Source organism: Oryctolagus cuniculus, chromosome 2 (assembly GCF_964237555.1).
Source record: "Oryctolagus cuniculus chromosome 2, mOryCun1.1, whole genome shotgun sequence".
Classification (NCBI taxonomy): domain Eukaryota; kingdom Metazoa; phylum Chordata; class Mammalia; order Lagomorpha; family Leporidae; genus Oryctolagus; species Oryctolagus cuniculus.
Window position 1 is genome coordinate 135,264,812 of NC_091433.1, and position 25,828 is coordinate 135,290,639.

Below are 25,828 nucleotides of genomic sequence, written 5' to 3' on the forward strand. Positions count from 1 at the left end.
AAACTTAGAGAACTTAGATGAACAATACAAATCACTGAAACTGGTTCAAGGATAAATAGAAATTTCAACAGATCAGTACTTAAATTGGTGATTAAAAATTCACCCAGAGGAGCCAAGATCCAGATGTCTTCACTGGTGAAATCTATCAAGTAGTTATGTAAGATAACTCCATGCTCTCGCTCCTCCCTCCTCTTTCCACCATCTTTCTGTGCTGCTGCGATGGTGCACATGAACGTCCTGGCTGATGCTCTCAACAGCATCAACAGTGCCGAGAAGAGAGGCTAACGCTAGATTCTTAACCAGGCCATACTCCAAAGTCATCATCAGGTTTCTGACTGTGATGATGAAGTATGGTTACATTGGTGAATTTGAAATCATTGATGATAACAGAGCTGGGAAGATCGTTGTGAACCATACTGGCAGGTTAAACAAGTGTGGAGTGATCAGCCCCAGATTTGACGTGCAGTTGAAAGATCTAGAAAAATGGCAGAATAGGGGCGGAGCCAAAATGGCGGAATAGTGAGGGCGCGCACTGATAGTCCGGGAAAAGATAGTTTAATAAAAGTGGAGTTACTGTAGCCTCAGGAAAAGGCTCAGGAAAAAATTGCAGAGGAAACTCCTCCGGATCTAGTGGATGTGACATGAAGAACCTACGGGGAGAGCAAGGTCGCCCACCACTTGGAAGCTGAGCCAAGCCGCCGCAGAAGCCGAGCCGCAGAGTCTGCGTGCCAGAGCTGGAAGGGGAGGTGAGACAAAAACCCCGGTAACCCAAGACATTGGCGGGGAAAGGCAGAAAGAGCCTAGAGGGAATGAGGCCTGAAGCCCCACTGGGCAAGTTCACCAGGCTGACTGGAGGAGAGAAAAAAACAAATAGATAAGGGGAACCGGCACGGACATTAGCCTCTCTCTCCACTCACGTTACAAAGCTGAGCAAGACAAAAAGCAGGCGCCATTTTACGTATGTAAAGCAGCGCCTGCCATTAGCCAAGCAGAAAAACCTGACTCTGGTGGGGAGACATAACAAGAGGTTAAGACCTAGTGAAAGTGTGGAGCTAACGAACTGAGACTGTGAAAATCTGAGGGAGGGCGAGAGAACTCACCAAGTACACAAACTCAGTAACCTTGGCAACCTGGTGAGAGACTTCAGAGAAATTTGAGACCACACTGAGGGCTGCATAAACTCTTTGTGTGGTCCCAGGGGTAGAGCAGACGAATACCCACAGGGGCCAGATTTCATACATCAACTACCCTCAATTCCACTCAGCTGTGTGGAATTACTTCCCAACTGAGTAAAAAAACAAAACAAAACAAAACAAAACAAAACAAAAAACCAACCAAACAAACAAAAAGAGCGAGCTAGAGAACAATCTGGGTGAGTCACCTTTGGCACACCCTTAACCCTGAAGAACCAAACAGAGCTCTCTGGCCACACCCATCACAGCCTCTAAGGATCCATCAAAAGCAGACAGTCCACTTAATCTAGAGTCACAGTATAATGAGAAAAAAACACCACACCGAAGAAACCAAAGAATATCTCCAATATGCCAAACAACAAATGCAGAAACCGAGGTAACAAGAACAAGGAAGACACTATGACGCCCACAAATGAAATAGACACCCCAATTCAAGATTAGGAAGATGATGACATAGAAGAAATGCAAGAAGCAGATCTCAAAAAATTGATAAGAACATTAAGAAGTTCTCAAAAACAAATTCTTGAACTACAGAAATCCTTAATGACAAGATAGAAAATCTCTCTCGTGAAAATGAAATATTAAGGAAGAGTCAAAATGAAACGAAACAACTAGTACAACAGGAAACTGTGATAGTGACGAGAAATCATGATGAAATGAAGAATTCAATAGATCAAATGACAAACACATTAGAGAGCCTTAAAAACAGAATGAGTGAAGCAGAAGAGAGAATATCAGACGTAGAAGACAGAGAACAGGAGAAAGTACAGTCAAACCAAAGAAAAGAAGAGGAAATTAGAAATCTAAAAAATATTGCTGGGAATCTTCAGGATACCATTAAAAAACCCAACATTCGGGTTCTAGGAGTTCCTGAAGGCATGGAGAGGGAGAAAGGATTAGAAGGCCTTTTTAGTGAGATACTAGCAGAAAATTTCCCAGGTTTGGAGAAGGACAGAGACATCCTAGTACAGGAAGCTCACAGAACCCCTAATAAACATGACCAAAAGAGATCCTCACCATGACCCTTGTAATTAAATTCACCACAGTGAAACATAAAGAAAACATCCTAAAATGTGCAAGAGAGAAACGTCAGATTACTCTCAGAAGATCTCCAATCAGACTCACAGCTGACTTCTCATCAGAAACCCTACAAGCTAGGAGGGAATGGCGAGATATAGCCCAGGTACTAAGAGAGAACAACTGCCAGCCCAGAATATTATATCCTGCAAAGCTATCATTTGTGAATGAAGGTGAAATAAAGACCTTTCACAGCAAACAGAAATTGAAAGAATTTGTTGCCACTCGTCCAGCCCTGCAAAAGATGCTTAAAGATGTGTTACACACAGAAACACAGAAACACGGTCATCAATATGAAAGAAGGTGAATGAAGGAAACCTCACAGCAAAAGATCACAGGGAATTCAAAGCATATATTAGAACTTATCTTTGGCAAATGGCAGGGCAAAGTTACCACTTATCATTAGTCACATTGAACGTTAATGGCCTGAACTGTCCAGTTAAAAGACACAGATTGGCTGATTGGGTTAAGGAACAAAACCCATCTATTTGCTGCTTACAAGAAACACATCTTTCCAACAAAGATCCATACAGACTGAAAGTGAAAGGCTGGAAAAAGATATACCATGCCAACAGAAATGGAAAAAGAGCAGGCGTAGCCATCTTAATATCGGACAACATAAACTTTACCACAAAAACTGTTAAGAGAGACAAAGAGGGACACTACATAATGATTAAGGGATCAATACAACAAGAAGATATAACAATTATCAATGTATATGCACCTAACTACAGGGCACCGGTTTATCTAAAAGATTTGTTAAGGGACTTAAAGGGAGACTTAGACCCCAATACAATAGTACTGGGGGACTTCAATACTCTACTTTCAGAAATAGACAGATCAACAGGACAGAAGATCAACAAGGAGACAGTAGATTTAAACGACACTATAGCCCAAATGGATCTAACAGATATCTACAGAACTTTTCATCCTACACAGAAAGCATTTACATTCTTCTCAGCAGTACATGGAACCTTCTCTAGGATTGACCACATACAAGGCCATAAAGCAAGTCTCAGCAAATTCAAAAGAATTAGAATCATACCATGCAGCTTCTCAGACCATAAAGGAATGAAGTTGGAAATTAGCAACTCAGGAATCCCTAGAGCATATGCAAACACATGGAGATTGAACAACATGCTCCTGAATGAACAATGGGTCATAGAAGAAATTAAAAGAGAAATAAAAAATTTTCTGGAAGTAAATGAGGATAACAGCACAACATACCAAAACTTATGGGATGCAGCAAAAGCAGTGTTAAGAGGAAAGTTTATATCAATAGGTGCCTACATCAAGAAATTGGAAAGGCACCAAATAGATGAGCTTTCAATGCATCTCAAGGATCTAGAAAATCTGCAGCAAACCAGACCCAAATCTAGTAGGAGAAGAGAAATAATTAAAATCAGAGAAGAAATCAACAGGATTGAATAAAAAAACATTACAAAAAATCAGCCAAGCGAGGAGCTGTTGTTTGAAAAATTAAGCAAAATTGACACCCCATTGGCCCAACTAACTAAAAAAAGAAGAGAAAAGACCCAAATCAATGAAATCAGAGATGAAAAAGGAAACGTAACAACAGACACCACAGAAATAAAAAGAATCATCAGAAATTACTACAAGGACTTGTATGACAGCAAAAAGGGAAACCTATCAGAATTGGATATATTCCTGGACACATGCAACCTACCTAAACTGAACCAGGAAGACATAGAAAAATGGCAGAATAATCTGCTTCCATCCCGCCAGTTTGGTTTCATTGTGCTGACAACCTCAGTTGGCATCATGGACCATGAAGAAGCATGACAAAAATCCTGGGAGGGAAAATCCTGGGATTCTTTTTCTGGGGATGTAACACAGACATACAAATAAAAGCTCAATGGAAAAAAATAGTTATATAAAAAGTAATACCCACCCTTCACTTGTTCTGCCAGAAAACAATAACGGGAGGTACTTCCCAATGCTACAAGCTAGTATCCTTCTGATGCCGAAGTCTCATGAAGATACCCAATGAAAAGAAAATTACAGATCAATGCCTCTTGAATATTGATGCAAAAGCACACACACAAACACACATATATGCAGAAAACCCTAGGAAATAAAATCCAGTGACATAAAAAATGTGTATCATGACCAAGTAGGACTTATCCCTGAAAGGTGAAGTTGTTGTAACATCTGAAAATAAACCAATATAATATATCATGTTGATAGGACAAAGGATTAAAATCACCTGGGCATCTCAGAAAACACATTAAAAACATTTGAAAAATATCTAGCACCCATGAATGGTAAAACTCTTAATAAATTGGCTATATCAGAGAACTTCCTCAAAATGATAAGGGGCATCTACAAAAGCCATCAAATAACACCATACTAATTGTTATAAAGACTTTATGTTTTATCTTTAAGAACAGGAATAGAACAAAAATACCTACTATTATCCATCTGTGCAATTTTGTACTAGAGACCTTAGCCCGTAGAATAAGACAAAAAAATTAAAACTTATAGATTAAATAGGAATAAATAAAATTAACTTCTTTGAAGAAAATATGATCCTGGAACATAGAAGCTCTTAAGGAATCTCAAAACAACAGAAAACCAGATCTAATAAATGAGTTCAAGAAAGTCATAGGATATAAAATGAATACGCAAAAACATGTTTCAAACAATGAAATGTTTGAAAATAAAATTCTGGCGCCAGCATTGTGGCATAGTGGGTAAAACCACCTCTTGTAATGTGGCATACCATATGGATATTGGTTAGCTGCTCCACTTCAGACCCATCTCCCTGCTAATGGCTTGGGAGAAGTAGCAGAAGATGGCTTGGGCCCCTTCCACCCATGTGGGAAATCTGGAAGCAGCTCCTGGCTTCAGCCTGGCCCAGCCTTAGCTGTTGCAGACATCTGGGGGAGTGATCCAGGTAATGGAAGACCTCTCCCTGTTTCTCCTTCTGTCTCTGTAGCTCTTTCAAATAAATATTTTTTTAAAAAAGAAAATTCCATTTCTACTAATATCAAAAAGAATAAAATACTTAGGAATAAATGTAGTGCAAGTCATCTGCACAGTAAACTACAGAGCACAGGTGAAATTAATTAAGATTTAACTACAAGGAGAGGCATTTTATGTTCTGAGCATGAAAAGCTCAATACTGTGAAGGGGACAATATTCTTTAGATTCCACACAATCTGATTTGCAGGCTTTAGTGGTTTTTTTTTTTTTTTTTTTTTTTTTTTTTTTTTTTTTTTTTGGTACAAATTGAAAAACTGCTCCTAAAATTATGTGGAAGCACAAAAAACCTAGGGTAGTCAATACAGTTTTGTAAAAAGAACAAACTTGGAGGACTTGGAATACCCAATTATGAAACAGTATAAAATCCACAGTTAGGAACATAGTGGAGTACTTAGGTATGAATTTACAGAGGAATCAGTGAACCTGAATGGACAGTACAGAAATAAACCTTTGCATTTACGTTCAACTGATTTCTCAGCAAAGGTACCCAGGCAGTAGAATCCAGGGGAGGTGAGAGTGAGGAGAGAAGCAGACTCTTTCCAACAGTTCTATTGCAGATATCTATTCATCTGTGAAAAATGAACTTAGGCTCATCTCACACATTAAAATTGACTAAAAATTGTTGAAACATCTAAATTTAGGAACTAAAACTGTAAGACATCTATAAGAAAGCACTAAAAAAATCCTTTGTGATTTTCAGGCGAAAATTTCTTCAATCTGACTACCAAAGAAAAAAGGCAATAAAGTAAATTTAAAGATGTTTGCTCTTTCTGTTGTTTTCTGTACTGCATAACAGTTTACCACCAGATTGGTTGCTTAAAATGACACATACATATTTCACTATAATTTCTGTGAGTCAGAAATCAGAGCATAGCTCAGTTGGATTCTCTACTTAGGGTTATAGGAGGCTACAAGGAAGATATCAACAGGGCTGAGACCTCATATAAGACTCAACTAGGGATGATCCATTTCGCCAATTGCAGGATTGTTGACAACATTCAGTCATCTGAGAGTTCAGGATTCCAGGTGTCCTGTTTCTTCATGGAAGGAAAGAGAAAGTCCAATAGAAGAGCAAGAGACAGAGAGCACAAGATCATGCTATACTCTTGTAATCATGTAACAACAGAAGAACAAGAGACAGCACAAGATTGCGCTATACTCTTTTGTAATCATGTATCTAGAATCACCTTAGCTTCCCATTGGTCAGAAGCAAATCAGTTTGCAAAACACTCAAGGGGAGGGATTATATTAACATCAATACCAGGAGGCAGGGTTGTGAAAGCCACCTTAAAGTCTGTTCAACACATTCTTTGAAAAACATCAACAAGAAAAGACAAGCTACCAACCTGGAGAAAATATTTGCAACTCGCACACTTCAGGGGCTTGCAGTCTATGGTTTGTAGGCGACAGTTGACCTGCAGCATGTTTTTACAAGGCTCATAAGCTGAGTATTGTCTTTACAGTTTTTGAAGAACCTTAAAAATCAAACCAAGATAGAGTGACTTAAGCTAACACTATTAAAAACAAGAAGTCACCTTTGCCCCAAATAAAATTAAAGTTTAAAAATTATAGCCCTAAACTTTTTCCCCCAAAGCTAACATTAGGTGCAGCTATAAAAATAAGGGACCCTATGCTTAGCTAGCTGCGACACTTGCGCCTGGCTGTGCTAAGACCTAACCCAGTTTGTATGCCTCCTAATACTCAATAACGGTGTGGGAAGCGGGACACTGCTCTCCCTCCAGGGGAACGAAGGGAGCAAGACGTCGTCCCCCTCAGGGTGAACAAGATGATGCTGACAGGGGAAGGAACTGCTGAAGAAGTAAACAACAAAATGGCGACGAGGTGCATGCCTCCCATGTGACCCCGTAGCTGGATAGAAGACGCATGCCTTTCACATGATCAGCTCACGGATTGGACTGCTGTGTGCATGCCTCCCATGTGATCCCGTAGCTGATTGGATAGAGGACGCATGCCTTTCACATGATCAGCTCACGGATTGGACTGCTGTGTGCATGGACACTATAGTGCTTCTGATTGGTTGCTGCAGGTATATAAACCGTGTGGCTCTGTGCTGGGGGGCTCTCTGGACTCCCGAGTTCAGGAGGCCCGTCTGCGCAGACGCTGAATAAATCCTCTTGCTTTTGCATCAGCTGGTCTGGACTCTGAGTCTTTGGGGCGTGCCTCTCGACGTGTTAGCATCCTTACTCAGAGGGTCTAACATTTTAACGGTTTATTTTTTTTTTAAAGAAAATGCCAAAGTTCCTGTGTGATATGCAAAATATAACCTATTTACTATCTGTTCATTGACAGAAAAAGTGTGTAAACCTCCAATAGTTCTGATAAAGGACTTGTATCCAGAATATATGAAGCAGTTTTACAACTCTTTAATAAGAAGACAAACAATACCATTAAAATGGATGTTTTCGGCAGAATTTACTCTCTTCGCCCAAAATTGCATGCTCTAATGCTCAGAATCTGTGAATTTGTATGAGACATGTCATAAGGGATTTTTGTTGGCCTAATTAAAGTTATGGGCTTTAAGATAGTGATATTATCCCAGATTATCTAGGTGGCTCCAATCTAATACCAATAGCCCTTAAAACGAGAGACAGAGGGATGAGCTAGAAAGAAGGGGGCTAGTAGAAAGATAAAAATAATCTTTTCATTAGCTAGGAAAAGTCAGATGCAAGGTGTAAAAAAGGCACAACTCCCTGGGGTTGGAGTCATGTAGAAAACAAGAGAAGGAATTCAGGTAGTCTTTAGGAGCAAAGATTGGTCCATGGCTGTCAACCAACTAGGAAGTGTAGACCTCAGTATTATAAACACAATTCATCCAACAACCTGAGGGATCTTGAAAGAAAATTCTTTACCAAGCCTCCAGTAAGGACAGTGCTGTTAATTCTTTCATTTTAGTTTGGTTCAACCCTAAATGGAAAACCCAGCTGAACCCACATGGGCTTCTGACCTATAGAAACCTTGAAATAATAAACAAATCATTTTATTTATTTTCATCTACTTGAAAGTTATAGAAAGTGAGAGATCTTCTATCAGTTGATTTGCTCCCCAAATGTCTGCAATGCATAGGGCAGGGCCAGGCCTAAGCCAGGAGCCCAGTCTTCCAAGAGGGTAGCAGAAGACCAAGCAGTTGAGCTATCATCCACTGCCTTTCAGGATGCATTAGCAGGAAGCTGGATAGGAGGAAGCAGAGCAGCTGAGACTGGAACCACTCCAGTAAGGGATGTGGGTATATAAGTCCCTAACCAGCTGTGCCACAACTCCTGTCCTGATGATAAATTGGGGTTGTTTTAAGCGGCCAAGTTTGTGGTATTTGTTATGACACCAATAAAAAGCTAACACAGTTGACTAAAAATTTGCAGACATTTCATTGAGATTTTACTAACAGATAATAATCCCATAAAAATATGCTCAAAATAATTAATCATTAGAGAAATCTGAATTAGAAAGTGATACTACTATATACTCACCAAAAAAGGCTTCAAACAAAAGGACTGTCAAATACTATGTGTAGGTAAGAATATGAAATAACTGGGTTGTCAGATATTACTTGTGTGAATGTAAATTGAGACAGCTACTTTCAAAAACAGCTTAATCGTTTCTTAAGAAGTTAAACTTACTATACATCTCAGAAATTCCATGCCTAAATGTCTATCCCGGGGAAATGAAGACATAAGTCCTCACAATGCCTGTACATGTATGTTCACAGCAGCAATATTTATAGTAGGCAAAAAGTGGAAACAGTCCAAATACCCATCAACTGGTAAATGGGTTAACAAAGTATTCTATATCCATAAAATAAAATACTATTAATAAGTAAAAAGGAACAAAATACAGATACATAATATGACATAATGAATCTCAAAATATTATGCTAAGTGAAAGAAGCCAGACACAAAAGACTGCATATTGCATGACTGCATGTATATGAAGACAGAAAACAGATGAGTGGTTGCCTGGGGCTGGGAGTGGAAGCAGGGATTGACTGCAAACAGGTGCAAAGGAGATTTTTCAGGTGATGGAAATGTTCCAAAGTTGGACTACAGTGATACTTGCATAACTCTGTAATTTCACAAAAATTCATTGAATTGTACATTAATGATGAGTGCATATTATGGTGAATGGATTATATCTCAATATAAAAGATGGTAATAATTAACTTTTATGAAAATGGAAGAAAGGAAATATAATCATGATACAATGTTCAGCTGTGAGTAATATTTACATAGACATAACTGAATATTGACTTAATCTCTAAAATGAGTACAACTGCACTGGAATCATGGAGAGGGAAAGCACAGGCCGTGGGATTATAAAAAACACTCAACTACCATAACAGGAAGTAATTAGACAGTGCTTTAGATTGATGTTTCTAAACAGCAAAATACACGTTGTCTAAACATATGAAGTTAGGTAAATGCCAAAAGAAACAGCTGAAATAATTAAAATTATTGTCTCTGAAATCATCAAGCAAGGAAGAGGAAAAATTGGGAGGAATTGATAAGTTACTTTGTAATAAGCCTTTTAGTCTAATTTGGCATTTTAAAATAGGTACACTGATTTTGAAATCAAAATAAAAGGAAACCAACACAGAAGCTTTCTTAATTTTTTTCTCTCATTTTCTATTTTCTATTGTCCTCATTTTTCTGGGATATTTCCTAAATTTTTCCAAGATTTTGCTTTTTAATAAAGCAATTGAGTTAAAAAAGGAAACAATGTTTGCTCTCATATTTTCAATTCCATGAGTTTGTTTTTTGAATGTTCTTCTTTATACTGTATAATTGACTGCTCTTCTGGCCCAAGCGTTTCTTTTTTCCCTGCAGTGTCTTTGTTTCCTTTAAGTGTTTCTTGTTTGTTTGTTTTTCTGTCTCCTGATTTTAGTTATTTGTGTTATAAAGTTTCCTCAACTGTTTGGGAATCTTGGTAGCCCACTTACATTTAAGAATATCAGGTTAAAATAAATCTCCTAAGAAGAAACTATCAGTGTACGGTTTATGGATGGGGGAACACTGGCTCGGATCTATTGAGTAGAGGAGTGCTCTAGTCTCTGTTTCTTAAAGTGTTGTTTACTAATTTTGTTGATATTAGCACCCCACTTCTAGATGTACTTGGTCAGTCTGACACCTGAGCCTCAGGAGGATTTTATGAATATGTTCAGGTTTCCCACATTCAACAAATTAAAATTCACCTTTTTTTCTAGTCTTCTAAGTTAATTACCTCCAATCTATTTGCTTTTCCATTTTCAAAATTTTGTTCAAGTTGTCCTGTTCTGTCCATACGTGGGGATTTAAATCTTTAAAAGCAAAAATCCTTTATTACCAGTTTTATAGAAAAGAGTAAAATTAGAGGCATGTGCTCAATTTACTATCTTTGTCTTAACTGATAAAGATGTGTTGACTGCAGGGTTAGTCTTAATGTTTTATAAAAAAAAAACAAATTTTCAACTTTTAAGGAATATTACTAAGTGATTTTAGAATTGATATCCTTTTTTAAGCTTCATTTTATTTATTTGAAAGGCAGAGATACAGAGAGAGGGAGAGAATTTTCTACCTGCTGGTTCACTCCCCAGATGGCAGCAAGGGTCAGGGCTGGACCAGGATGAAGCTGGGAGCCAGGAACTGTATTCAGGTCTCCTTTGTGGGTGGCAGGGGCCCAAATTCTTGGGCCATCTTCTGCTGCTTTTCCTGGGCACATCAACAAGGAGCTGGATGGATGTAGAGCAGCTCCGTCGTGAACCAGTACTCAGATGGGTTGCCAGTGGATGGTGCTGGCTTAACACAGAGGTATTATAAATTTTTTCATTTTTATGTATTTTTAAGATTTATTTATTTATTTGAAAGTCAGAGTTACACAGAGAGAGGAGAGGCAGAGAGAGAGAGAGAGCTCTTCCATCTTCCAGTTCACTCTCCAATTGGCCACAATGTCTGGAGCTAAGCCGATCTGAAGCCAGGAACCAGGAGCTTCCTCCGGGTCTCCCATTTGGGTACAGGAGCCCAAGGACTTTTGCCATCTTCTTCTTCTACTTTTTTTTTTTTAAGATTTATTTTATTTATTTGAAAGACAGAGTTACAGAGAGAGGTAGAGACAGAGAGAGAGGTCTTCCATCTCCTGGTTCACTCTCCAGTTGGCCACAATGGTCAGAGCTGCGCCGATCTGAAGCCAGGAGCCAGGAGCTTCTTTCAGGCTTCCCATGTGGGTGCAGGGGCCCAAGCACTTGGGCCATCTTCTGCTGCCTTTCCAAGCCATAGCAGAGAGCTGGATTGGAGGAGGAGCAGCAGGGACTAGAACTGGTGCACCTATGGGATGCTGGTGCTTCAGGCTAGGGCTTTAACTCACTGTGCCACAGTGCCTGCCCCTGGGCCATCTTCTACTGCTTTCCCAAGCCATAACGGAGAGCTGGATTGAAAGTGGAGCAGTTGGGTCTCGAACCAGTGGCCATATGGGATGCCCACAGTGCTGGCCCCTATATAAAGTTTTAATTTTGACTAGGTATTTATTATTATTATTTTTTATTTTTTGACAGGCAGAGTTAAACAGTGAGACAGAGAGAGAGAGTTATAGACAGTGAGAGAGAGAGACAGAGAGAAAGGTCTTCCTTCTGTTGGTTCACTCCCCAAATGGCCGCTACGGCCAGCACTGTGGTGACCCGAAGCCAGGAGCCAGGTGCTTCCTCCCGGTCTCCCATGCAGGTGAAGGGACCCAAACACTTGGGCCATCCTCCACTGCCCTCCTGGGCCACAGCAGAGAGCTGGACTGGAAGAGGAGCAACTGGGACTAGTACCCGGCGCCCCATCCGGGACTAGAACCCGGGGTGCCAGCACCGCAGACGGAGGATTAGCCAAGTGAGTCATGGCACCGGCCAACTAGGTATTTATTATAAAACAGCTATAAGGGAAAGGATATTTATGTTATGTGGTCTGTGGTCTTATTCTGACCTCTAGACTATACAGGATATTCTCAAATATGGTTTCCATTGGTTCTTTTAATATTCAATATTATACATATACTTTTAAAATTTTTACTTATTTTAGAGAGAGAGACAGACAGACAGACAGAAAGCTCCTATCCATTGATTCTCTCCCTAAATGTTCTCAGTAACCAGGATGGGACTGGGTGGAGAACTGGAGCCAGGAACTCAATCCTGGTCTCCCATATGGGTGGTAGGAACTCAGTCACTTGTGCCATCATCTGCTGCTTCCCAGGCTGTGCATTCGTAGAAAGCTGGAGTAAGGAACTGAAACCAGGAATTGAATCTAGGCACTCTGATATGGGACATGGGCATCTGAAGTGTGTCTTAACTGCTAAACTCAATGCCCACCCTTTATACGTACTTTTAATTGAATACTTTAAGTTATTGTTTCTTAGTGGTTTGGAACCCCTAAGTAGACACATCCTTAGAAGATAAAATGTTTAAAGTTAAAACATTTAAAAAGTTATAATGTTTAAAAAGAATTAGTGTTCATTATAAAAGTAATATTTACAGTGTGTAAAAAAAGTCATCAAAGTGAAAAAGTAGAAAGTGAAAATATCCCCGACTTGGGATTGTTTTGTCTGCTAAGTATCTTTCTTTCTGAAATAAAATGCTAGTAACAAGGCTGTGATTTTACATTTTGACAGACTACTTTAGTAGTGAAAACAGCCAGACAATAGTCTCCTCAGTCATTTTACTGGGATCGACATGTCTGTATCAGATTGCCCTGTCCTTTTGGTTACTTGTACAGTTACCTGCCAAGAGGAGTGATATCAGGACTCAAACAGGAAAAGAGCAGCCTTGGAAGTAGCACAGGAAAGTAAGGCTGTAGATGGATTAGAAGAGAATTCTTTTGGAAAAGAGAAGTGGATTTCTTGTAAATGGACCAAGACACCCTTGAATTTGATGTGGTAATGTGAGTCAATGGCTTTTCTGCCTTCCAGGTTCCTGTCCTTAATGTTCCGATTCACGTATTAGAGTTTGAACAATTCTTAATTATTGTTTGTGGATATATTAGAAATTCTTCCAAAGTCTATAATGTGTTCCTTTGCCTTTCATTAGAATGGTTGCCAAGTTTTGTCTTTTATGGATTTCATTAGTATTTGAGTTAGAAGCCAGGAAAATGGTGAATAAGGCAGCACTGGTCTTGTTGCTGTTATAACAAAATCTTTAAATGTTTTGTAAATCCTGCCATAAAGGTTAATACAAGAATTTTAATGGAAACTTGTTGGATATTGATATAGATAGGTTATTCAAACATTACTTTTTTCCTTATTTTTGCTCACTTATATTCTATAGCCTTGATACGATAATTTATTCTGGCATAGAAAACTTGGTGCTATGACTTCCCAAGTGAGACTCTATAGAACTGTTTTTCTATTAGAGAGCAGTACATGATTCAAGGGAAAGAATACTGGAATAGAATTCAGAAGACGTGAATTTGAGCCCTAATTTTTCATTTATTCACTGTGTGAAACGAGAGTAAATTCTCTCAGTTTCTGTTTCCTCATCTGCAAAATGACATTAGTATTATTTGCCTGAAAGGGCTGCTGTGAGACTTAAAGAGATATTATTTGGAAAAGTACAGCATCAGCTGTATAATGGTGAACAAAGATAAGTGTGGTCCTTGCTGTCATGGAACTTGCTATTAAGAGGGACAGTCAAAATCAGATAATCAATATCACTAACAAATGTAAAATTGCACCTGTGACATGTGCTATGAATGAGAAACACTTTTTCACACCATACATCTTATATTCCTATTGTCTCTGCCTTCAAAACACATGCAGTCTTTGCTTTATGGATCTGATAGATTTGAGTTTCAGTTATGACGGTTTAGTTAAATAATCTTAGGGCATCCAACAACATTGGCTGAAATATCTGTTACAACAGTATATGAGCTGAGTAATTACATAAAGTACGAATTTCATTATTACCTCTTCAGGCCATCAATCCCTCATAAACAACAAATGCCTGTCATCACCAATAACCAAAGTCAAAGTTGTCTGGTCTCTGCACAGATGGCAAAGTGTGTAGTTGTGTTGCCTCTTTGTCTCTTAATGATAACCTCACATGATATTTTACAAAACAGATAATTGAAAGAAGGAATTAATCCACAAATATAAAAACATAGCAAAAAAGAAAAATGATAATATTGGATATGAGCTTCAAATTGACATAAATGGAGATAGAAAAGAAATAAGCCTATGGAAATGTTGGCGTAATCATACTTCAAGAGACTAGGTATAGCCAGAAGGACTTAGTTTGGGTGGACTTATCAATATGAATAAAGAAAGTGGCTATAACAAAATGGGTGAGATGCTCCAGAGGAAGTGACACTGACATCTAACTTCACATTCAAGAATCCTTCAGAGGTATCTCATAATGCTGAACATGTGAAAGATAAAATGTTAGTAGCCAATTCAAATTCAAGGGTGTAGGGGCCGGCATTGTGGCACCGCAGATTAAGGCCCATATGAATGCTGGAGTCCCAGCTGATCTGATTCTCATCCAGCTCCCTGCTAGTGAATCTGGGACAGCAGCTGAGGATGGCCCAAGTGCCTGGGCCCTGGATGGAGTTCCAGGCTCCTGGCTTCTGCTTGATCAGTCCTGGCTACTCAGCCATTTAGGGAATGAACTAACAGATGGAAGATTCTCTCTCTCTCTCTCTCCTTTTCTCCCTGTAATTCTACCTTTCAAATAAATAAATAAATCATCAAAAAAATTCAGAAGTGTAACCATCTACCAAGGCATAGGGAAGATGCTTGCTCATTATTTTAAGTTACATGGAAAGAAGAAACAGGCAAGCACTGTTCAAATTATTTTTAAAAAACTTTTTGCAGAAAAATTAAGCACAAATTTTCTAATGTCTTAAGTGTTCTAAATTACAGTGTCCTAAATATATAATGATTTTTCTGTTTCTTCATTTACATTTACAACTGACAGAGGTCTTTTAATGTTTTGAGAAAAATTTTAAAGGATTTGGAACAATTATAATTTTTCTGTTGACTACTAATATTTATTAAGTTGCATAGTTTCTCTCTGCACAGTTCTGTGATCTGTTCAAAGACTGCATGAATATATATAAAAAAAAATTCCACCAGCAGATCTCTTGCCAGGATTGTGGCTATAGTCATTTTTCCTGCTTTTATTAGATTCTATCCATGTTCTCCACCTTTTTCTCACACAGAAGCCTGAGTAATTCTGAAAAGCATTTGGCAGAGCATGTCATGCTTCTGTTAACTGCTTGCCATCTCCCTTTGTCAGAAGCCAATATCCTCATTTTATTAGGCCTCATATGATAACATGCCTTGACTACTTTTCTGGCCTTATCTTCCATGACCCTCTTTTGGTTTCCTCTGCTGTAACCCAAGTCCAGTCACTGTTTCTTAGTCCCCCAAGCATGCAGCTATCTCAGGGCCTTTTCTCCTGCTATCTGCATTCCAGATCCAATGGTCTTCTTCCAGATAGTCACATGGCTCATCCCTGTATTGTCTTCAGAGCTTTATTCAAAAGTCACCTTCTCCATGATTATTTTGCTGACCATCTGATTAGTGATTTCACTCCCTCCCTGAATATTTCTGATACATCTTTATACCCTGCCCCCAGCAAGTCTCACTAACACTATATTTGATTTTTCCTTTAAAAATTTTTAAGTATACAAGATTCATGTATTTCATATATACATATTTAGGAACATAGTGAAAATTTAAACCCTATCCTCTCTCCACCCGTGCTCCAAACCTTCTTCCTCCTCCCTCTCCCATTCTCACTCTTATATTTTACAAAAATCTACTTTCAGTTTGCTTAACAATCAAAAAGTTAACCCTACAGTAAGTAAAAGAGTTCAACAAATACTATGAAGAAAAAAACATTGTTCCTCAAAAGAAGAGACAAGGTCTGTAAACAATAACCAAATCTCAAAATATCCATCTTCTATATGTCTTTTAAATGAGACCATTTACATTCAAGAGCTGTTGATAAATAACGACCTGGCCTTGCCATTTTTTTCCATAAATACTCCTATTGTTCACTTTGGATTTCTTTTGTACTTTTACTGGGAGATTTTTCTGCCTTCACATTCTTTCATAATGATGGCTGCCTTTCTGTGTTTCTGTGTGTAGCACATTGTTAAGCATCTTTTGTAAGGCTGGATGAGTGGTGACAAATTCTTTCAATTTCTGTTTGTTGTGGAAGGTCTTTATTTCACCTTCATTCATAAATGAGTTTGCAGGCCTGGTACAGTATTCTGGGTTGACTTTTTTTTTTCTCTTGGACTTTGTCTTGCCATTGTCTCCTAGCCCTGGAGTTTCCAATGAGAAGTCAGCTGTGAGAGTAATTGGAGATCCTCTGAGAGTAATCTGGCAGTTCCCTAGTCCACACTTTAGAATCTTTTCCTTTTGTTTTACTGTTAAAAGTTTCACTACAGTGTGTTGTGGTGAATATCTTTGCTGGTCATGTCTGTTAGGATTTCTATGTGCTTCCTGTACTTGGATGTCCCTTTCTTCAAATTGGGGAAATTTTCTATAATTATTTCATAAATAAGGCCTTGTAGTCCATTCTCTCTTTCCACACCTTCAGAAGCTCTTAAAACTGATGTGCTGGCTTATTTGATAGTATCTCATAAATCTCCGATACTGTGTTTAAGTTTTCTATTTTCTTATTATCTTTTTTTTTTGGTTTGACTGAAAGATTTCTAAAGATTTTTCTTGTAGTTTGGATATTCTTTCTTCTGCCTTACCAAGTCTGTTGTTGAGGCTTTCCACTGCATTTCTTTATTTGATCTATTGAATTTTTCATTTCTAACATTTTACTTGTTTAAAATTTAAATTTCATGGGAAAAATTTTCATTCATATCATGTACTGATTTTTTAATTCATGGATTTGTTTCTGATTGCTTTTGAAAGTATCCTATGATTAACCTTTTGAATTCCATTTCTGACATTTCATCAATCTCTTCATCTTCACATTTTTTTTTTTTTGACAAGCAGAGTGGACAGTGAAAGAGAGAGACAGAGAGAAAGGTCTTCCTTTGCCGTTGGTTCACCCTCCAATGGCCGCTGTGGCCGGCACGCTGCGGCCGGCGCATCGTGCTGATCTGACAGCAGGAGCCAGGTACTTCTCCTGGTCTCCCATGGGGTGCAGGGCCCAAGGACTTGGGCCATCCTCCACTGCACTCCCTGGCCACAGCAGAGAGCTGGCCTGGAAGAGGGGCAACCGGGACAGAATCCGGCGCCCCGACCGGGACTAGAACCCAGGGTGCCGGTGCTGCAAGGCGGAGGATTAGCCTAGTGAGCTGCGGCACCGGCCCATCTTCATATTCTAATATCACGATGTTATTGTGTTCCTTTGAGGGCATCATGTTGTCTTCCTTATTGTTTCTTTTTTATTTATTTATTTGACAGGTAGAGTTACAGACAGTGAGAGAGAGAGACAGATAGGAAGGTCTTCCTTCCGTTGGTTCACTCCCCAAATGGCTGCTACGGCTGGAGCTACGCTGATCAGAAGCCAGGAGCCAGGTGCTTCCTCCTGGTCTCCCATGTGGGTGCAGGGGCCCAAGCACTTGGGCCATCCTCCACTGTCTTCCTGGGGAACAGCAGAGAGCTGGACTAGAATTGGAGCAACCGAGACTAGAATCCAGCACCCATGTGGGATGCCGGTGCCACGGGGAGGATTAACCTAGTGTGCCACTGCACTGGCCCTCTCATTGTTTCTTGAATTTCTGTATTTATTTGTAGACATTTGTCGAATTACTTGTTTTTTTTTCCTCTGATGGCTTTTATGTTTGAACTATGTCTCTGTGGCTTAGTGGAACATCTGCACTTTCAGTGAATACCAACAGGTGTGTGCTGGGTGTGGCCAGGGAGCTCTGGTCATTGTTCCAGGGTGACATCCAAGTTAGGCATGGTAAATCTCTTGTTTATAGAAGGGGAAAAATTGTCACCTCTGTTGTTGTGATCACCCTCTCACCTCCTTTCCTCCAAGCTAAGCAAAGCCCAGATGTTAGCCCCCAGTGGTTTCAACACTCATCCACACAACCATATTAACTGCACAAATGGTCTGCGCAGTCCTCACCTTGAACACAGTTCCTGCTCCAGTGACCTGCTCCAGGCAACCAGAGAGGTCCAAACGTATGGAGCAACATTCAGTGATTGCCTAGAGACACAGCTATACCCTGTACCCTCTTATGTAGCCACCAAGTCCCCATGGTCTCAGCACACAAGGCTCCCATAGTTGCTGGGGGCAGAGGTTCAGCTGTGCTCTGGCCAGCTTGTCTGGTCCACAGAGAGACAGATGTTCCCTGAGCCAGCCCTGCCTAGGTGGCTTGAGCCTTAGAGCCTTTGGTATGTTGGAAGGCTTGGAGCATCTCATAGTCCTAGGTGGTTGCCCATGCACCTGGCAATCCTCCCGTGTAGGCTCAAAGTCATTGGGGACTATGGATTTTTTTCCTGTGCTAGTATCTGTGGATCACATGTGTATACACGATCCACTGGCTGAATGTTGCCCTCTCCTCACCACTGACACCAGTACTGCCAAGATGATAACATCCTGTCTCAGCTAGTTGTTTTGTGTGCACACAAGGCTTCTGCAGCTGCTGCCCAAGCCCAAAATAGCATCTGCCCTTTCTCAGCAGGGCAGCAGATGCCTTTGTGGGGAGGATGGTGTTCGATAAACATGCCCCTTTTACTTCCACTGGGTCTGCTGGTAACCACTAGTAACCTCTAGCCCCTAGGGCACCAGTCTGGACTCACACAATGCTCTCTCCCCTGCTATATCACCACGGGTTGCTGCAGTATGGTCTCACCTCTGTCTCCAAGCTGCTGCCCTCTCCAGCTCTTGCTGCTGCAGTTGTGTGTTGTGTTTATGTTCATGCTGCACATCCACAGCTTCCTCACAGGTCCATGGCATTCCTGTTCCTTTCGTATAATTTCCAGTACAGTTTTCTATTTAATTCTCCCTTGAGAGTTTTGTTGTTTGTTTGTTTCATTATTTATCCCTATTCTAGTGCAGTACATTCCATCTTGGAATCTCCTTCTGTATGTATTCCTAAAACAAGGGTATATTTTTAGACAACCTCCATGCAATTATCAAAATCAGGAAATTCTGCATTTGCTATTTTTAAAGATTTATTTAATTTATTTTAAAGAGTTACACAGAGGGAGCAGAGGCAGAGAGAGAGAGAGAGAGAGAGAAAAAGTGAGAGAGAGAGAGGGAGAGAGGGGTCCTCCATATGTTGGTTCACTCCGCAATTGGCCACAATGGCCGAAGCTGCATTGATCTGAAGCCAGGAGCTTCTTCCAGGTCTCCCATGGAAGTGCAGGGGCCCAAGGGCTTGGGCCATCTTGTACTGCTTTCCCAGGCCACAGCAGAGAGCTGGATCAGAAGTGGAGCTGCTGGGACTCGAACCAGTGCCCATCTGGGATGCTGGCACCGCAGGTTGTGGCCCTGCCCACTATGCCACAATGCCAGCCCCCTGCATTTGCTTTTTTTTTTGACAGGCAGAGTGGACAGTGAGAGAGAGAGACAGAGAGAAAGGTCTTCCTTTTGCCGTTGGTTCACCCTCCAATGGCTTTTAAAGGTGATGTTGCTGAAACTGTACATATTGATAATTGATACCATCATGATTATTACCATGGATATAATTTAATCTGCTTTTAAGGGGATCACTATGTCACTGTTTCCTTTTGCTCCTACTTTACAAATTTTGCTTCAAATGACATCAAAATTATATCCTGACAATGGTTATATCACATTGTTTTCCCTTTGTAGTTTTAAAGCAGTAGATCAAAAGTTATTCTGAGACCTTTAAGAAACAATACATCTGTCTTAGTTTTTAATAATACTGTTTTTTTGCTCTGTTAATGTTAGAGAAAATCTTCGGGATTAAAAAATTTGTGATGTGTGGTTTTGAGAGCTCATGGAGTCATTTATTCCAACAAATTATGATGGACCTTTGACACTGTGACCTCATGGAAGTGACTCACTAAAACATTGTATCACTTCTGCTGTTGTGGAGTGAACACCTGATGGAGTCTTCCTGCTTTCTTTCCTCTTTTGGTTTCCTTCTGCCATCTTTCTGGGTATTGACAAAGTTGCCAGATTCTCTTAGGAAGGTGTCAGTGCATTTGCTTACCATGACCTTGCAAGTCACTTTTGCTAGTCAGTTTTTAATTGTTTTGTTTTCTTTACCCTCCCTTCCCTCTTCTGTAAATAGTTGGGGATAATGATGACCTTTGTTGCCCTTATCCTCATTCCTGTATTCCTGTACATCTCATTCTTACCTCTGTAATCAGTTCCTTCCTAAATAAATCCTCATTGAATTAAAATTATTTTCATGTTCACATGCCATTTGTTTCTTGATGTAGATCTTAGCTTAAACAACATCTTTACTGTTTAAATACCAGTTTTCAGTGGGTTTTGGACTCCCTTAAGCCAAAGGGATCCTAAACTGTATGCAAGTGTGGTAGAGGGAATGTCAAAAGACTTATGGAAAAATGGAATTAAAAAGATAAAAATAAAAATATACCCTGATTTCTCAACACAAAATCCATCAAATTCAAGACATTTTTGCAAGTGATACCCTAAAGAACTGAAGGGTCCTGGACATTATCCATGTCAATACAGTATCTTACATTGTTACCTGAAGATAAATGCACATCTTTCAAAGTTTTTAAGATCAGGGACTAAAAACAAGTCTGAAGGAAACAAATCAGGATTGTAAGGTGGCATCCTAATAATGTCCTTTGAAAGTTTCACAAAAGTGCCCTAGTTTGATAAAAATGAGCAGGAACATTGACATGATGGAGACTCTGATGAAGTTTTCTAAGGTTTTTATGTTTTTAAATTATTATTATTATTATTATTGTATTGTTAATGCTCTGGCTAACTTTTTTTTGAAAAGGAAAAGACTATGTAGATTTTTATTTTTATTTTTAAGTACTTATTTTATTGCTTATTTTAAAGGCAGAGATACAGAAAGAGGAGCAAAGAGAGTGAGAGATAGAGGTCTTCCAACCATTGGTTTACTTCCCAAATGGCTGCAATAGGACCCATGTATTTCAGCCATCTTCCATTGCTTTCCAAAGCGCATTAATTAGCAGGGAGCTGGATCAGAAGTGGAGCATCTAGTACTTGAACTGGTGTCCATATGGGATGCTGGTGCTGCAGATAGAGACTTAATCAGCTATGCCACAGCCTGGCCCCTGGCTTTCTTAAAGAAACATTCTCTTAACAAATAAATGTTGTGATTCTTTGGCTCTCCAGAAAGTCAATAAGAAAACTGCTTTCAGTATTCAAAGAAATAACTGTTACCATGACCTGTGGTCTTCACTGATCTGATTTTATTTTGATTGGACAAGTTCCACCTCTTGGTAGCCATTGCTTTGATTATGCTTTGTTGTCTTCAGAGAACATGTTGTTAACATGGGAAAGCCATGTTTCCCCTCCTTTTATAATTCTTCAAAGTAATGCTTCAGGATCTTCATCCTACTTATTTAAAATTTTCATGGAAAATCTTTGCCCCTTACTGCAGATGATTTGAGCACAATAATTTTGGCACTCATTGAGCAGAACATTTGCTCAGCTTTCATTTTTTAGTTAGAATTGTGTAAGCTGAACCAACTTTGGTGTCCATAATGTTTCGGCTGTTAATCATCAATCCTCTTCAATAATGGATAAAGAAGGTTAATTTTGTGAACAGTTAATTAATGTGAGTAATTTGCTTCTATAGACTTCAGGTTTAACACTGTCTCTTTGTAAAATGAGGTATTCACTCAGAAACTACTGATTTCTTTGGGAACATTGTCCCCATAAACTTTTCTTTAAAAAAAAAACTTTTATTTATTAAATATAAATTTTCAAAGTACAGTTTATGGATTATAATGACTTTCCTCCCCCATAACTTCCCTCCCACCTGCAACCCTCCCATCTCTCGCTCCCTCTCCCATTCCATTCACATCAAGATTCATTTTCAATTATCTTTATATACAGAAGATCAATTTAGTATATATTAAGTAAAGATTTCATCAGTTTGTACCCACACAGAACATAAAGTGTAAAATACTGTTTCAGTACTAGTTATAGTATTAATTCACATTGAACAACACATTAAGGACAGAGATCCTACATGAGGAGTAAGTACACAGTTACTCTTGTTGTTGACTTAACAATTTACTACTCTTGTTTATGGCATCAGTAATCTCCCTAGGCTCTAGTCATGAGCTGCCAAGGCTATGGAAGCCTTCTGAGTTCGCCAACTCCGATGTTATTCAGACAGGGTCATAGTCAAAGTGGAAGTTCTCTCCTCCCTTCAGAGAAAGGTACCTCCTTCTCTCCTTTGATGGCCCATTCTTTCTACTGGGATCTCACTTGCAGAGGTCTTTCGAGATCTTTCATTTAGGTGGTGGTTTTGTTTTTTGTTTTTTTTTTTTTTTTGCCAGAGTGTCTTGGCTTTCCATGCCTAAAATACTCTCATGGGCTCTTCAGCCAGATCTGAATGCCTTAAGGGCTGATTCTGAGGCCAGAGTGCTGTTTAGGACATCTGCCATTCTATGAGTCTGCTGTGTATCCCACTTCCCCTGTTGGATCATTCTCTCCCTTTTTTATTCTATTCATAAAACATGTGTTCCACCCAAGCTTCATCATATATTTGATGTTTGTTCTTGCTTCAATTTTAGCAGTTTATGTTACTCTGATCAGGGCTTTTTTTCTAATATCTTGTCCTTCTTAGTGCCTTAAGCTAGATTCAGTTCAGAAAAAGTTTGAACTTACTTTGCTGCAAAAAGTTTTTGAAATTCACACATAGCTTTTTCATAACATACATTTTCCATGAAATTTTTAAAAACACCTTTTATGTTTGAGCATTTGTGCATACACTCAAATAGATGCCAACCATATTTGTGAAAGTATCTTTTTATCTCTATATTAAATTTTAATATTTTTCAAGATTTATGTATTTACTTGAAAGTCAGAGTCACACACAGAGAGAAGGAGAGACAGAGAGAACGAGAGAGGTCTTCCATCTACTGTTTCACTCCCCAATTGCCTGCAACAGCTGAAGTTGCGCTGATATGAAGACAGAGCAAGGAGCTTCTTTTGGGTCTCGCACATGGGTGCAGGGTCCCAAGCACTTGGGCCATCTTCTACTGCTTTCCCAGGCCATAGCAGAGAGCTGGATTGGAAGTGGAGCACCTGGATATCCAACTGACGCCCATATGGGATGCTGGCACTCCAGGTGGTAGATTTACCTGCTATGCCATGGTGCTGGCCCCTAACTTTTCATATATGTTTCCATCAATAAGTCTTTTATGTAATGTAAAATAGTCTTTGGAGTCCTTGTTTTTAATAAAGTGACAGCATTTCACACAGTGACTTCTGTAACATGATTAAGTTATACATTTGCCTCTGTACAAACATTTATGTTCCCTCAAACTTCCACCTTTGCAAAATAATGTGCAGAACATCTTATGTATAAGGCATTGGTGATAAATCCCCTAAAGTATAAATATTGAGTTAAAACTGTGTATTTATGTTTTATTTTTGTAATTGTGTTTTTATTTTGTATTTATAAATTTCTTATATTTAATATAATATATTACAAAATTTAATATATTACAAAATTGCTTTCTAAAAAGATTAGAATAATCTACTCTGACAAGCAGTGTTTGAAAATATCCTTTTTGCTGTATTTTAGCAAGCATTGGGTATTTGTGTGTTCATTTTTTGCTAACTTAGCAGGAGAAAAAAATCTTGTTTCCATATTTTAATTATTACTAGTGTAGTCTAGTTTCATATAAAGGTTTTGATTTCTTCACACATTTACTTTCTTGCATAGCTCAGAAATTCCTTTAATTCTCTGTTTTATGTCTTACCAAAAATCATGCGACTAAGAAAAATTAAACCAGAATTTAATGAAACCCCTAGATTTTAGAATTTTAATCAACTAGGAAGAATGCCTTCATCCATAGATACTATTTATCAATTATTATCATTTGGAAACTATTTCCTTATATGTTGCTGTAATCCTATGTTAGCATTTTCTTCAACTAACTTACCAGTCAGAGTAGAGTTTCCTATAGCACAAAGAGTTTCTTTCTTCTGGCAAGGTGTGAGTAGTTCTGGTGGGAGTGGTAAAGAGGTGTGTTTGTTTGAGTTGTTGGTTTATGGTATTGAGAGCCACGGTGTTAAACAAGAGATGTCATTCATCAAGGTCCTGGAGGAAATATCTGGTTGCATTTCACCAGCTGATGGAATTGGGAAGGGGATGCTTGTTCAAAAGAGACACAATCAAAAAATTATTTGAAATAATATCCTTAACTCTCCAAAGATTAAAAAGAGAGAGAAATAATATAGCTCAAAAAAATAGCTCTTGATATAGTTTTTTAGTTATATCTTCTATAAAAGTCACACTGTTCTTTCCTTGAGGTTTACGTGATTATTTTTAGTATATCAAAATTAAAGAAAATTCTGCCTCTCCTTTTTAATAATTTTACTCAACATAAGAATCTATTTTTTATATTTTTGTTTCTTAAAAATTTCTTAACTTGAAAGGCAGAGAGAGAGGGCAAGAGTGAGAGCAAGATCAAAAGCGACGGAGAGATCTTCCATCTTCATGTTCACTCCCTAAATGCCCACAATAGCTAGGGCTGCAGCCAGAGTGAAACCAGTTACCCAGAACTCTGAGTTTTCCTGCTGGGTGGCAGGGATCTAAGTACTTGTGCTGTCACCTGCTACCTGTTAGGGTGCACATTAGTAGGAGGTTAGAATTAGGAGTGGAATCAGAACTTGGGATATGGGCATTCACAAGCAGCATCTGTAATCTTTGAATTCAACCCCAGCCCCTGTTTATCACTTCTGTTTCTATCCTTTCCTCTGACATGTTGCCTAACCTTGAAATTGCTTTTTTCCCCCTCAGATTAGCTTTTTCTTTTTGTTCAATTCTCTCTTTACGCAGTCTTTCTGTGAAGCTTTTAAGGAACTTGTAGAAGATTGTTTTGCAGAGGTGAAATACGTGTACAATTGAATTAGAATGAAAGGCAAAGAAAACTATAATACTGGGAGACATATTTTCTGGCTGTGGGATTTGGTTTACTGCCCAAACTTTTATTTATGGAATAAGAAAATGTCATTTGATTTACATCATTCTTAACATCTTCTAGTTACCTGAGACCCATGAGAGCTCTAATGACTTAAGCCTGTGCAAGTCTAACAACCCCGCTTTGTCCTGGGTTCCTCACAGTTTTTGAGACTCAGCTAATTGCCTCAAAGCTCTGTCATGAAGCAACCTCAGCTGTTCCAGACTCCCTGATCAGATGTTCTTTCTTGTCCTCTCTCCCTGTTATCTGCATGTTTTCACTGCCCATTTTTTCTGTTACTACCCTTCCCCCCAACACTTTTTTACCTTGTCCACTGAAGCCCCTGTTCCATATTAAATTGAGCTCTTTTGTGGGTCTTCAACTCTTCAGGAATCTTCCTTAGCTGTGAGACTGAAATAAAATCTCAAGATCTCACGACTCCTAAATGTGCTGTTACTTGCACGAGTGCTCCCCATGATTGTTGGACTGAGGGG

The 25,828-nt window shown here is 39.1% G+C and overlaps 1 protein-coding gene across 1 annotated transcript; it reads left to right on the forward strand.

Annotated features, from left to right (window-relative positions):
- The first annotated feature begins 235 nt into the window (after nucleotides 1-235).
- Nucleotides 236-2,962, forward strand: LOC127488419 (small ribosomal subunit protein uS8-like). The gene has a single exon (XM_051837765.2). It carries the CDS (start codon nucleotides 245-247, stop codon nucleotides 518-520), a length of 276 nt encoding a protein of 91 aa, XP_051693725.1. The 5' UTR covers nucleotides 236-244; the 3' UTR covers nucleotides 521-2,962.
- Nucleotides 2,963-25,828: the final 22,866 nt, after the last annotated feature.

Bases quoted from the DNA above. Each gene is read 5' to 3' on its own strand.
- LOC127488419 (XM_051837765.2), top strand. From the start codon at position 245: ATGCTCTCAACAGCATCAACAGTGCCGAGAAGAGAGGCTAACGCTAGA.